This window comes from Thunnus albacares, chromosome 4 (genome assembly GCF_914725855.1).
Source record: "Thunnus albacares chromosome 4, fThuAlb1.1, whole genome shotgun sequence".
NCBI classification, from domain to species: Eukaryota; Metazoa; Chordata; class Actinopteri; order Scombriformes; family Scombridae; genus Thunnus; species Thunnus albacares.
The window spans coordinates 14,194,674-14,209,904 of record NC_058109.1 but is presented as its reverse complement, the minus strand read 5'-3'; the positions used below and the strand labels follow the sequence as shown (position 1 = coordinate 14,209,904).

The 15,231-nt window shown below is 40.5% G+C and overlaps 2 protein-coding genes across 2 annotated transcripts; one reads left to right on the top strand and one right to left on the bottom strand.

The window, feature by feature from the left end:
* The first annotated feature begins 410 nt into the window (after positions 1-410).
* Positions 411-5,374, top strand: slc32a1 (solute carrier family 32 member 1). The gene is made up of 2 exons (XM_044347757.1): positions 411-1,572; positions 2,822-5,374. The coding sequence occupies exons 1-2, from the start codon at positions 1,180-1,182 to the stop codon at positions 4,007-4,009; spliced, it is 1,581 nt and encodes a 526-aa protein (XP_044203692.1). The 5' UTR covers positions 411-1,179; the 3' UTR covers positions 4,010-5,374.
* A 1,935-nt stretch (positions 5,375-7,309) lies between these two features.
* Positions 7,310-13,551, bottom strand: aurka (aurora kinase A). The gene is made up of 9 exons (XM_044350151.1): positions 13,217-13,551; positions 12,709-12,771; positions 12,030-12,363; positions 11,898-11,940; positions 11,591-11,782; positions 9,795-9,933; positions 9,433-9,581; positions 9,011-9,185; positions 7,310-7,832 (listed from the first exon to the last, which is right to left on the bottom strand). The coding sequence occupies exons 2-9, from the start codon at positions 12,766-12,768 to the stop codon at positions 7,650-7,652; spliced, it is 1,275 nt and encodes a 424-aa protein (XP_044206086.1). The 5' UTR covers positions 12,769-12,771; positions 13,217-13,551; the 3' UTR covers positions 7,310-7,649.
* Positions 13,552-15,231: the final 1,680 nt, after the last annotated feature.

Here is a 15,231-nt window from a genome sequence, read left to right as displayed (position 1 = left end):
CAATCAAAGTCACTCAATGAATGAATGAATGAATGAATGAATGAATGAGCGACCCGAATGAAGACTTCAGACTGGAAATAAAACCGGTGCAATGAAGGGAAATCTTAAAGTTTCCATTTCTTTTTTTTTTTTTCAAAAAAGAGGTTGCATCTTGCAAAAGCTAAATTAAAATATGTGCAGTCTCGAGTTCTACATCTTACCATCTTTTTAAGCAAAAATAAAATGTACGAATATATTTTTTCTCATCATCAACAAACCCAGCACGTTTTTAAACCCGATAATCCCAAAAATAACTTGGGTGACTATGATGATGCTCCACGTCCTCTTCTCGTTAAAAAGAAATAGATGGCGCAAAATTTGATTTTTTTTTAATAACAAATCCTAGTTTTGTATCTTATATATTCTGGTCCAAAGAGTTGGGGGTTTCGACAATTTCAACCTCCTTTTATATGCGTAAAGTTATGCAAGATTTGAGGCCCCCGGAATGTCATTGGATGTCTGGATGAGGTATTATAGATTATGGGTTGGGGAAGGGATGGTTGGGGTACTGCAAGCACCTCCCCTAGAAATGCAGCAAATCTCTCCCGTTTTCTCCTGGTGGGGCACTGGGAGGGCTGGAGACGTGCTTTGCATTGGCAGGCTGATGAGGACACGTGTCTCCTCCCTGCCTCCCCCCCTGGGCTCCACGGTACCGCATTGGCATCAGTAAAGGCACCTGAAAACCGACAACCAACTCATGCAAAAGGCTGCCTGCCACCTTATAGCCCAAAAGAAAACGATATTATAGGCCCTAAAAGAAACCTGTGGCTCGCCTTTTTTTGTCGTGCGTAAAGCCTTTGCGCACACCGCTCAACTGCCTCAAAGACTGAAAAGGTGCGCTACTCGTCGAGCATCAGAGCGCAGTGCCAAGATGCAGAAACGGAGCAGCGACGTCTGAAGGTGACATGAACCTGGGGATAATCAAGAGCAGCAGGCGTACACTGATTAAGAAGTGGAGATAGCAACTGAGAGCCGTCGGTGTCTTGAAACTAAACTTGCGCTTTTTTTTCTTCCTCGTGGCTTTGTCTAATGCAGAGAATCAAGAGCTGCAACCCAAAGTAGCCTCAAATTTTTACTCACTGGAGGAGAAAAAAAACCACTAATTAAGCTGCAGACCGTTGAGAGTCGAGAGAGGGAAAAATGGCGACGTTAATCAGAGGCAAGCTTTCTAATAAACTGTCAAATGCAGCCACCGCTGTATCCAACAAATCCCAGGCGAAGGTGAGCGGGATGTTCGCCAGGATGGGGTTCCAGGCCGCCACCGACGAGGAGGCTCTGGGCTTCGCCGCTTGCGATGACCTGGACTACGACCACCGGCAAGGCATGCAGATGGACATCTTGACATCCGATGAGACGGGAGGAGAGGCGAGCGGAGACGGAGAGGCGCTGGACGGGGACAGCCATTACCAGAGGGACGGCACCGGTCCATCGCCCTCAGCCTCAAAGGACGGAGGTTCGACGAACGAGTTGTCTGAAGTCAGACCAAAAATCACCGCTTGGGAGGCGGGCTGGAACGTCACGAACGCAATCCAGGTAAAGACGCACTTCGCGGATTATAAACGGGCGGTTCCGGTTCTCGGTGCTAATTGACTGAGCCGCCTCCGAAGCAGCTGTGAAATTCGAGATAAACGCGCACCTGCGACCGCCTAACATTATGCCATTAAAATATTCATGCACAGAACAAAAACCAGCAGGTTCTGCGCCTTTGTTGCAACTTTGTCAAGTTGAAAAATATTCAAAAAAAATTCTTGAACACCTTTTTGTTATAATAATATTGTCATGAAATGTTATTGGAACAGTGCAGAGGTTTTAAGAACAGCCAAGGTGTTACGGTGCGCTGAAAAAAGGGAGGTATTTGATGTCCTGTGTACCCCTCCCCTCCTCTCTCCTCAACTCACACATTCTTTGTCTGTATAGTGATGTCCAGTGTCACCGATGAACGTCACTGATAACCGCTCACCTGATATTCCGCAGGGCAATTAATACATCAATCTATAAGCGAAACATCATTACTCTGTAGATTTTGGGTGTCTTATAGTCAAATGAATGTATTTATAGAGCACTATTCTATTTTAACAGGTATTTAAAGGCTTAAGGCACCTAAACTAATTGCAGCTATAATATAGAGATTATGTAGGGAAGTGGGCTACGATGTCTGGAGACATTTTTTACGCAACATATAAGCAAAAGTGTATAATGTGTCATATTTGACCTTTTTCCAGTATTGTTTTGCATTCGCAGACTTAAATAAATAACACAGAGGATAAAACAATAATTGACAACCATATTTTTTTATATAATACTGCACATCAATTATCCAATTACGCACAAAGACCCCACGTGTGCGCGCGGCTATTTTTGCCCAAAGTGCACTTAACCCTACAGTGCGAGCATTTATACTCCAGAGGGGCGGAGAGAGAGAGTCTACATGTGTGCAGTCTATGCGACAAAAAATCCCTAGACGCAATCCCTTTCATGCCTTATCGAGGCTATGGTCACGGCAGTCATCGTGACGTCAGAGTGTGTCTCCTCCAGCTCGCGGTGACGTCAGAGGCGGGCGGATGCGCTCAAAGCGAAGTGGAAAACCCACAACATGAAAACGGGAGTGACATCCATTGAGGAGTCAAGGCCGACAAACCCACATTAAAATATTATCTGGTTAATTGTGGGAAAAAGGAAACATCCATTTAAAAAAACAATTATATGTAAATATTAATTGGTAACAATAAGGCCTTATTAGTTTAACATTCACAATGTTTTTTTTTCTTTTTTATGTCTATAGGGGATGTTCGTTCTTGGGTTGCCCTACGCCATTCTGCATGGAGGATACCTCGGACTCTTTCTCATTATTTTCGCCGCCGTGGTGTGCTGTTACACGGGGAAAATCCTCATTTCCTGCCTGTACGAGGAGGACGAAGACGGGCAGCTCGTCCGTGTGAGGGACTCCTATGTGGACATTGCCAACGCCTGCTGCGCGCCCAGATTCCCGTCTTTAGGTGGCCATGTCGTGAATGTAGCCCAAATCATAGAGCTTGTGATGACTTGCATCCTGTATGTGGTGGTCAGCGGTAATCTCATGTACAACAGCTTCCCCAACATGCCAATTTCCCAGAAGTCGTGGGCCATCATCGCCACCGTCGCTCTCCTCCCCTGCGCCTTCCTCAAGAACCTGAAAGCCGTCTCCAAGTTCAGCTTGCTGTGCACGCTGGCCCACTTTATCATCAACATCCTGGTCATAGCGTACTGCCTCTCCAGAGCGAGGGACTGGGCCTGGGACAAGGTCAAGTTTTACATCGACGTCAAGAAGTTCCCCATCTCCATTGGGATTATCGTGTTCAGCTACACCTCGCAGATCTTCCTGCCGTCTCTGGAGGGGAACATGCAGAAACCAAGCGAGTTCCACTGCATGATGAACTGGACTCACATCGCTGCCTGCATCCTCAAAGGCCTGTTCGCCCTGGTGGCCTACTTGACCTGGGCTGACGCAACCAAGGAGGTCATCACAGACAACCTGCCCCCCGGCATCCGAGCTGTCGTCAACCTCTTCCTAGTGGCCAAAGCTTTATTGTCGTATCCGCTGCCGTTTTTCGCCGCCGTCGAGGTATTAGAGAAATCGTTTTTCCAGGACGGGGGACGTGCGTTCTTTCCAGATTGCTACGGTGGCGATGGACGCCTGAAATCCTGGGGACTGACTCTCCGATGTAGCCTTGTTGTGTTCACCTTGCTCATGGCCATTTACGTGCCACATTTCGCCCTCCTCATGGGCCTCACTGGCAGCCTGACAGGCGCAGGCCTGTGCTTTCTGCTTCCCAGTCTCTTCCACCTCAAGCTTTTATGGAGAAAGCTGCTATGGCACCAAGTTTTCTTTGATGTCGCCATCTTTGTAATAGGAGGTATATGCAGCATATCCGGTTTCATCCATTCAATGGAGGGGCTCATAGAGGCTTTCAAATATAACATAGAAGAGTAGATGCAAGCCATTGCTGGAACTAGATGTTAACTGCAACTCCCCATTTAGTGAAAAAAAAACAAACAAAAAAAACACACGACTTCCCGGCAAGTGCAGCCCTTCTGCTTAATTCATGCGTAAAAAGCGCGCACAGAGCACAGTCATACAGTCTTGCATCAATTCAGAAAAAAATGCGCGCGCACACACACACAAACAGAAATAGATCCGTGGCAGTGAGGGAATCTAATGCATCCACAACACACTATATGGACAATACATGTTGTATAAATATGCGAACAAAAGTACATATACATATTTTCCAGTGGAGTGAACGTTTACAATATTGACCTTAAACAAAAATTGCAAAAAGGGCAAAGTTTGTCTTTTCGTCGCTCTTGTGGTGCTTCCCCACATGAGACTTCACTTCATGTAACGCTCGAGTTTGTGATGGACGGACATTCAACGGCATAATGTGATTTAATGAAGATTAAGATACGTTTATTTAAAAGATTTAATTAAAAAAAAGCAAAGAAATGCCACTTTCTACTAGGTGATTTGCAATATGATTATAGGCAATGAATGTGGTGTTGAACCCCAGAAACGCCTGTGGACAAACCTAGACGGGAAAATAACACAATGGCAATAACCAGCAGTAGAAACACGTGAATTCATATAGAAATATGTAAAAGAAGAAGTTTCGTTAGAAATGAGGAAATTGGACCTTTCCCCCCCCCGCGAGCAGTTTAAAATACTGGAAATGCAAAATATCAGATAGCACACAGCAGCTATACAAACTATGCATTGAATGTATGATATTTAAGACACACAAAACATAATGAAACTGGGAAGTGGAAATAAAAATCCAAATTTCGATTCTTTCTGCGTGAAAGTGTTTTGATTTTTTTTTTTTAAAGATCTGGGAAATATCTGACACTTTGAGCTTTTTACAAATGGCAATAACAAAATTCACCAAGACCTGAAATACACATTCTGGTAAATAAAAAATAAATAAAAAAAACTCCGCACCCCTGGCCCACATTTCAGCTAGATGGGGACCTCAAATTTAAATCCTGCACACTCAATTTAACATAATGTTTTTCATCACATTTGAAAACACATGGCCTGTTCTGAAATTAATTTTAAAGACCCCCCTTGTCTCGAAATTCGGTGTCTGAAAAATCAAGAAAAAAAAGAGAGAAATCATTAAAGAGGAAAATGTGCATACAGACATTTTTCATTCTGTGCAATCCAATGGGTCCTGTGGAAATGTTATAAAACCGTATGTGTAGTGTGTTATTGTGGTTTCAAAAAGATGGAATGTATATCTCAAAGTCGTTATCATATATCGTGAAATTAATATTAAAGAATAAAGATTAAGTGAAATTATATTGTAAAAATGTGTGTGGTTTTATGTAAAATGAAAACGGTCAGAACATGTATTTTTTTTCTCTCTCTCTCTCTATAATAAAAGACGAGAAAATGGTGGAGAACATAGTCGCATTCATATTTATTTTTAAAATAGAAATTAAGGTTTATTAACACCGGAGAACAGTGTGAAGGCTGCACAGGCCTTGTAGATTACAAGATATTATCTTACAGTGTTTGAGGCTTGTTTGTGTGAATTGGGTCGATACTCAAAATCTTACTACAAATCCTTCTTACTACACCTTTATTCTCTGCTTTTGTCTGTATAGAAATTCAAAACATGCATGTTTTCCGCTGCGTGCTCACGTTAAGATCTTTTCGCCAGGTTTTGTGCTAAAGGCGGGCAGCATCAGGCCTTCTGCTCGACCTGTTCATCCACTGTGTTGATTTTTTTCCTGCGCAGACAACAACATCTGGACAAACCGTTTATATCTGAGTGGTCTAATCTCCAGCTGTTGAAGATTTGTACCTGGTGCATACATGAATGCACGGATTTACCTTTAAGACATGAATCCCGTCTACTGCAAACTATTAGAGGCTTAACAGATCCGGTTCACGTGTAACGAAAATGCAGGAAAATGGAGGAAAAAAAAGGCGAGATATTTCTAATGTTTTTCAGCAGATTAACAGCTGAAATGCACAAGCAGAGGCCTGTTGGACAAAGCAGAGATTCTGTATGAGTCTAATCTAAATATTCAACAATTAGGTCCAAGCCTAGACTTAAACTTAGCCCGAAATGCAAAATTTATAAAATTCATATTGCCATTTTCCTGAGGGAACGAAGCACCTTTTAGATTTTCTTTTTCTATCAACCACTTAGAGAGAGACAACTCTTGACTGATATAGTTCAACAAACTGAAAAGACAAGAAAATAACTTTACAAGGAAAATTAACTAAAATGAGGAATCTCTACATTAACAAACATAAGACACAAGATGACATTTCCCCACATTATCATCTCTACGACAGTGTTTTACTCATTATAATGCCTACAAGGCCACCTAGCGGACACAATAGCAACTGCTGCAACAGTTATTAGCTGAACAGTGTACCGTGAGGGATCATTTAAATATGTGTTCACCTTTTAACATATTTTAAACATGTATTTAGTATTTTTCACTTCAGTTGGCCACTTGCTGGACTCCAGGAAATCTGTTTGAGGGAATGCTTAATGATAGTAGACCTGTTTACTAGATTTCCTACGTTTCCTTTCACATGGACTCGTTTTTTTAATGAAAAGGCCTGTTAGATAATTTATAGTTTTCGTGAGTACCTGTAGTTATCACGTTTCTCTAATTTAACAACACGATGTACGCAGTCTACTCTCTCAATACTGTCCATGATGATACAAACATATTTGGTCCCGGGCACGTTTCTAAAAAGATTGAAAGATCCGTTTTTTGGGTTTTTTTTTTTTTTTTTTTTTTAAATAAATCTGACCCGTTTCCGCTTTTTAAACCATGCCCCTGGTTTTAATGTACAGCCTGCATGTCAATATCCGGTTTTATTTGTGACGCAGCCTCCAGCATTCTGGATACAAGTGGTTTTAAACTCTCATTTGCCAAAATTAAATGATAAAGGGCATTTACTCACTTCTTTACATTTCAACTATTTTATTGTAGCATAAATTCACTCAACAGGTTCATCACAGTGGCATTAATACTTCCCAAAATCTGTAACATCTTCCCAAGTCAAGAGTAGTGGTATGCTGGCGCCCTCTGCTGTCCGCTTCCCACCAGAGAAGCGTGATGGGTTTTGAGCATCTCACGCACTGGACATTTGTGCAAATTCTCGTTTACCACATACGTGAGACAATCAACCGAGAGCCCGAAATGCAAAGACTAAATAATCGCTAACATACACTGCATAATTCAATAGTCATATTCCACGAAAAGGTAATTTGTTCATTTCAAGTAATGGCATTTTAATAAAAGGTCAATAAAATTTTTCATAATTATACAGAAAAAACAACAGTGAAATATTTACAGGCAAAAGAATGCCATTGGTAATACAAGGAAACTTTAAAGATAGAAAGACAAACGGTGACCAACTGGCTCAAGATGCCTGCAGACAAAAACATCCACTTGAAGTGAAGTGATTTGTAGTCAGTGTAGTAGTAAAAGCAGATTCTGTCGTCAGCCGTGCCGATGTTCATGTTCCACACCGGCCATTTGCTCTGACCGCAACGCTTCACCTTCACATCCCCAAGATGTTGGGTGGAGAGAAACCAAAACGCTCACTGGCTGGGCTCTTCACTGTTCAAGGCTTTGGGCTTCTTGGTGGAGTATTCAACCACCCAGGGGTGGCACAGGACTCCCTCGATGGGCAACCTGTGCATGGGGTTGTGTTTCAGCAGCCTGGCAACCAAGTCTTTGGCTCCAGCACTGAAATTGGTCTGTGGAGGGTAAGTGTACTCCACCTGGACGACAAAGACAGAAAACGGGTTAAAACATTAACAACAGCAATTATAAGCAAAACTGTAGTGACTATAGAAAGATCATCTGAGAAAAAGTGGGAAATGGGTGGGTTAAATTAGGAGTTTTGTTCAACTTTTAAATCCCATTTGTACTTTTTGAAACTATTCAACACAGTTGATTAAGATTTCCTAATCTGACCTACCCATTTTCCAAATGATTTTCCAAGTCATTCATACTCCTTCAGCTTCTTCATCCAAAGTAAAGCCAGCAATCCAGTTTAGCATCAGCCTTTCAGCAGCCAACATTCACAACGCAATTTGTTCAGAAAAGGTGGGGCAAGGGACAGTTCAGGAGATGGCGGTAATGCAACATTTACGGATGCCAACCACCATAAAACTCGATAGAAGAAGATGGGGCCTGATGTACATGTACGATGAAGATGTCCATTTTTTTTTTTCAGGAACATGGCAAGCGAAAAAAGCAGCTTGTTTGCACACAAAAGAACTTGTATTGCTTGTTAGTTATCAAATTACCTGCGAAAGCATCAGCAAGGCATGGTAAACAAATCGGATTCAAATACATCATCAGCGGAGTCTTGTGATTGGTTCGTTCCCTCCTTATGAAAGGGTCTTTTGTCAAATGGACGTAACTCGTTCCTGAACATTTCAGGGATAGACTGTGTGTGAAAGGGGCTTTAGTCTTATGTATCAGTATCACTTGAAAAGGTATTTCTTTGAGGGTCTTGCTTTGCAAAACACCCTTCAGATGTCAGTAAAAACTAACGGCATATTCTGATAAATGTCATCCACCCACTCAGACAACAACCCCCCCAAAATGCAACACTTCACGGTATTGTGGGTCATCTCAAACATCAAGATGTCATTGTCAAGAATGCTGTGTAGGCAGGCCTGCAAGATCAGCAACCACTCAATTGTCTGATTTTTTGGTACACCCACTAATAAGCCACAAAATTAATTTGACAGATTTTTTTTTTTTTTAAGACAGCTTTTGCTGTAAACCATGCCAACAAAATGCCCCCCTACAGCATAACAGAGCCACCAGATCCCCTAACTGTAGGGGTCAAGCATTCAGACTTGTACTAGTTTTTCCTTCAATTTGTCACCCGTCTGTATATCATATGGGTGTCTACCTATCATCTTACCCTGTTTAGCTCTCTTACCCTTGATATCCTGCGGTAGGTCTCCTCGTTACTTTTTGCTTCAAATGGGGGGTGTCCAACCAGGAACTCGTAGCAAAGGACACCCAGACTCCACAGATCCACCTTCTCATCATGAGTTTTTCCCTCAATCATCTCCGGAGGCAAGTAGTCTAGTGTTCCACACAGAGTGGACCTCCTGCACAGAGAAAAGAAAGAAAATAAATAAAATCAGACAAAGTATGGCACCTGTCAGTTGTTTGTAGGATGTAGACGGACAAAGGGGCATTTACACAAAAACTCTGAGGGAGAGAAAAAGTATGAGGTCACTGAAGCCAAGGAACACATGAATTACAGATGCAACCCAAAACATCCTTCTCCAAATGTTACAGAAGTTACACAAAAAGGTTCAACAGACACAATATAACAGAAGCATGCGTGAATACCTGGAGGAGGGTGTATGAACAGACCAGCCAAAGTCTGCAATCTTCAGCTCGCCGTTGGCCCCCAGTAAGAGGTTCTCTGGTTTGATGTCCCTGTGGATCACCTTCTTGGAGTGGCAGTAATTGAGGGCGTCGGCCAGCTCCATCATGTACTAGTAACGCACATTAATCATGGTCAATACAACATGGATGACTGTTTAAAATATACAGTAGTCATAGTTTTCACACACCAAAAGCAGTATTGGTATACAGAATTTAATGTGGCTTACTGTGTCTGAATGAAACAATACAATACTTCTGTGTAAGTTGCTCTAAACTAAAAAAAAAAAAAAAAAAAAAAAAGGTCTTAAATTGACAAGACTTACTGTTGCACTTCTCTCCTCAGAAAAACCTCCACAGCGCTGCAGCTCACCGTAGAGTTCTCCCCTGGGTGCAAACTCGAGGATGAGATACACACGAGATGCATCGTGGAAGTAGCCATAGAGGCGCAGGATGTTGGGGTGCCTGCAGGACGCCGAGGCAGAGGAATATTCTGAGAAATTTTGTTGAAATACCCAACCAATACCTTGAGACTTAATGGCTAAAGTTTTGAGAGCAGAGGCTGTCAGACCCTCATTCTAAAAAAGTCAGACGGAGGGTCACAAAGCCATATGGGATGAGCCATGTTGCCCCAGATTGACCACCAATGCATGTTTAACCACCCTCTGTTTAAACTCTGTTTAATCTGTTAACTGAACAGGGTAAAATGATTGACTTTAAATTTGTTTTATAAAAATATAAAAGAAATACCCATGACACTAAGGCCCTGTTTACACCTGGTATTAACATGCGTCTCGGATGATCCAAGCTCTGAATACAGGTGTAAAGACACCCAAGACGCATTGAGATTCCATCACTCAGACCACATTCAGAGGTGGTCTGGGCGCATGTGGCCACATTCTTTTAGTAGTGTAAACGCAATGCGTCCTGAGCTACATTGCAGGACCACCTACTCAACTGACATCCTCTATTTTCCGGCAGACTAAGCACAGGACCCTCTGTCCAAAGCCGTTCAACTTGTTTGATAAGAGGATAAACAAATTATTTTGTTTTTCATGTGAATTAAAAATGTAATCCACCCCCCTTTTTTTCACGTTCCCGTAACCGGTTTTCCTCTTCAAAATCGACAATTAGAATAGAAATTAAACCATTACTTTTTCGCTTGTTTGTCTAAAAAAATATTTCAGAAGCTAAATGTTGCTGGATAGTTTCCTCTATCTAGTTGATAATTGAATGAGGATTTATGAGGAGGACCGCTGCTTTACTCCAAACAGTATCAACCTGGACTGTGTGTGTGCGCGCAACAGCTGACCTATTGGATGTGTAGAAGAACACATTAGATCCTGACGGATCCTGTTGGCATGGCGGAGATTTAAATAATCAATGAAGTTATGCTGCTGTGCCTCATGTGTAAATGTGCACAGCATCTCTGAATGGAGAGACACAGCTGCGGGGAGATCGCTGCATATAACTGAGAAGTGAGATCCGATCACAAGTGGTCACTCAGATCGCATGTGGAGACGCATGTTTATGCCAGGTGTAAACAGGGCCTAAAAATAAAGAGCACAGACATCTAAAAACCTGGTACATTGGTTTTCTTTCAGGTAAATCTAAGTATGTATACGAAGTATTCAACTTCAACATGTACTCCCAGTGGCAAATACCATACACAGGCCTGATTCATCATGGCTAAACATACATGTATACGTGTTGGGATACAGTCGAGGGAATGAATGTTATGTGTTCATGATCTATCTGTATGTTTGTGTGTGGAATATGTATAGGCTGTGAAAACAAATTTTCTGTGGGACAATAAAGACTATATCTAAATGTAGGCACTGCCTTTGTATTCAAGTTTTTTGTTATATTCAGGTTTTCCATAGACTCGAAACAGCAATGTCCTAGTTACCGTTTGCCAAGTTTCGATTGCAAAGTTCATTTCTAGTGTGTAGAAGTGTCTGCCTTTACAAAAACTTAAAGCACTTTGTGTTTTTTTCTTACTGTTGATCTACGAACTATGTGACACAACAAATGATCAACGTATCAAACTACCTCTGTTTGTCCCAACTACAGTCAGTGCTTAGACATGGCATAAGATTGTATAAAGTCAAGGACGCTTTACCTGAGGTGAGACTGGATCTCCACCTCTCTCCTCAGTTGGTGCTCCACCCCCGCCTTCTCCAGCTGCTTCTTGAAGAGCACCTTCAGGGCCAAGATGAACTTGGTTTGTCGCTCTCTGGCCAGGTAGACATTGCCAAATTTACCCTTTCCTAGGGGGCGACCAATGTCAAAGTTTTCCAGGCTCCATCGCTTCCTGCGTGAGCAGAAACATGCATAGTTACAGACAACAAACCCAACAAAACTTGTAATCTTACAGAAGATTAGAATAATAAATAACAAATAATAGAATAAGGACTTATAAGACATACTTTGATTCAGAGACTCTTGCAGAATCATTCTTGGCAGGCATTTCTAACAAAAGCAGGAAGAAAGGATATATTTTAGCATCCAAACCCCCCACACATGGTTGATTACTTTGTCAAATCTTGTAATATGCTTACTCCGTGGCTTCTCAGGCTTTTCCAATTCTGTTGCTGGTTTGGTTCCCTCCGGGTTCACCCTGGGCTCATTCATCTTTTGCTGGGAACTAGATTTGGGCTGTGGTGCAGGATTTACATTTTGAGTAGCAGGGTTCACATTCTGATCAGCCAGATGTGTGGACTTGACAATATTGACATGAGATACTGGTTTCTGATGGCTCACAGGTCGCTGAATGCGCTTAGGACCATTTGACACACCCAGGACTTTTTGATGCTGAGTTGGTGTGACTGAAGCCTTTTGAGTCATCTGTGACTGTTGGGTCACAGGAATCCGCTTTGGTCCATCACCATTTGACTGCAATTAAAAAGGAAAAACACCAAACGCTGCATAAAATGGCTTTTAAAGGATCTAAGAGCAATGTGAAAGCTATGCTTAAGACCCACTCCACTTGTTCTATTGTCATCATCTTTCCTGTATGTTTAGGATGTTATGCATTTCTGTACATGTGAGGTCTCATAGTTGTGTCTGGTGTTTATACTTGTAACTGAAAAACTTTACAGAGATGTCAGATTGTAATTGCACTGCAAGTTCAAAGTTCAAGAAATCCATATCAACATACAAGAGTAAAGGTCAGCAAAGTGAGTGAGTGGTGAAGACAGCAGTGATTTAATGGTCAAGGTAATTGGTATTTTGCATTACCTTCACTTCAGGCCTCTGAAGTTTCATCTCTGTCAGCTTGGCCCTGGCAGAAGCGTCCATTTTCTGAGAGAAAAGGAAAGAGTTTGATTAACCAAATAAATCATAGATAGTTAAAGTAAAGCTAGGGTTGCTAAATATACCAGAGTCGATTGAAAAAGACCGGATTTATTGAGTGAACTACTGTAAGCCTGCTATTTTTTTAGGCTACATTGTTCCAAAGTTTGAGCGTTTTCTCACAAAACCGTGTTGCGTACGGTAACGTAGATGCTCCCTTGAACTTATTTTTAAAAAACTAGACAAAAACACTAAAAAGCAGACACTGGAAAACTTTTAAAAATGAGAAAATAAACGTTAGCCATCACCGTCGCGTGGCTAACGTTACTGTGAACAAGGTTTTTAGACGTTAACGTTCGTTCACAGCTAACATTAACGTTCGCTTTTAAGAAACCACAACAAACCAACACACCTCACATGTAAGTATTGGTAAGTATTAGATAGCATAACTTACCTAAATATATTATTGCACGGAGACCGAGAGCAACCGCTGCCTGGTACTTTATCCAGAATTCAAACAGAGCAGCACTGGAGCTGGTAGCGTTAGCTAGCTGGCTAACTTAGAAGCTAACGGTTGAGTTGTCGTTTGTAGCTACATACATAAAGTAAAACCACTCTAGCGTTGAGGCAAAAATTAACTGGCGTCGATATTATAGATAGGTAAATACGAATAAAGCAAGATACAGAGGCGACAAAGAATTCCACCTGAAATGTACTTTGGGAGCTACCTCTTCCCTTAAACCCGGCTTGTTTGATTTCAAATGTTCCTCTGTTCAAACCTTTAAATAAGCTAAGGCGCCGATTGGCTGAGGGAATGCTCTGTAGTCGCTCACCATTGGCTAATGCGATATACGTCACGGGTGAAGGGTGACGTCAGATGGAATCATCCACAACAGCAGAGTGCAGCAACAAAATGTTAGGAGGGTTCACAAACAATACATAAGAAATAGAAAGAAAAATAAATAAACATTAATAATAATAATAATAAAAGAATAAATACAATAAATAAGAAGTAATCAGAATAAGAATCAGAATATGTCTATTTGCCAAGTATGCAAGCATACAAAGAATTTGTCTTAGCATTTGCTTCCACTACATAGAAGAATAAAAATATAACAAGAATAAGGTAATAATAATAATGAAATAATAAAATAAACAAAATAGACCTAAAATCAAATGAAAAATTAAAAAATTAAAATATATTTACAGGATGGAGTAATAATAGTTTTTAAATGGGATATATAAACTTGAAATGAAATATTGACTGTACAAAGGAAATATGGACTGCACTACAGAGCAAGAAATGGTGACAAGTGCAAAAATTAAATGTGACGTGCACACTAAATTATGTAACAGTGGAGGCTGAATGTAATGTACAAGTCCTGTTTGATGAAATTTATGAACGTGACCAGTGCAGGGATTAAAAGAGTAAAAGAGTTTGATAACAGTACAGTTCAGCTGTTCCTGAAATAAATGTTCCTGTATCAATAAATACATAAAACAATGAACAGAGTTAAACAAAGACATTAAAAATAATACATGCTTTAACATTTTTACAGCCTTCTTATTAGTGTAAGGTGTAATGGTCTGTAAGTACTGTTCACATTCTTTATGAAAAACTTAGAAGATAGTTTTTTTGTTTGCAAACTTACAATTATGAAAATGAAACTTATCTAAGATAATTATAAGATGATAATGTAAGCTTGTTTCCTATTCTTTCTGCTGGAACTTAAAAACCCAAACAGTACATGTTTATACAATAAAGCAAAATCAGCCATAAATGTAACATTAATAAACTTAGAAACCTCTTGCCACAGTCTTTTAGTATAGTAACAATGCCAAAAATAAATGAGGCACAGTTTCAGGATGTGCAGAGCAAAATGAACACAATACATTAATCTCTCTGTTCCTCCCTGCACCATTTATAGTAAAAAAGTTTAATTTTGCAAAAAATATGATTGCAGTTGCATTTCATTATGGTCTATTAATACTATACTTAACTGACCATAACGCAGCTGTCAGTGAAAAAAATGTATCTGCCTTTTCTACAATTTATTTTTTTCTGTGGGATTCTATCAAATATTAAAAAAACATTTAGGAAGAAATTAATATATTTCAAATGTAATTTGACTGTGCATAATCTATCTCAGGTTGTTGTTACACATCTGGACTTTCTGAATAACAAAAATAACAAAGACAGACATGCAAATCTTAACATTTTCATCTAGACCTGTACATACTATTTGAAATTATGGTATTTTTGGCATTTCAGCTCACTTCTGTTGTCAGATGTGATTGAGTCAAGTGTCGTTTGCATTAGCTGATTAACCAGACTGACATTTTAATTGCAAGTTTTTGGAATATCCACAGCACAGTGGGTAGCAGACCAAGAGGCCAGATACTTAAACAAGTCCAGAATTTATTCTTATAGTTAAACATGCTATTATAATCCTATTATAATAGAAACTA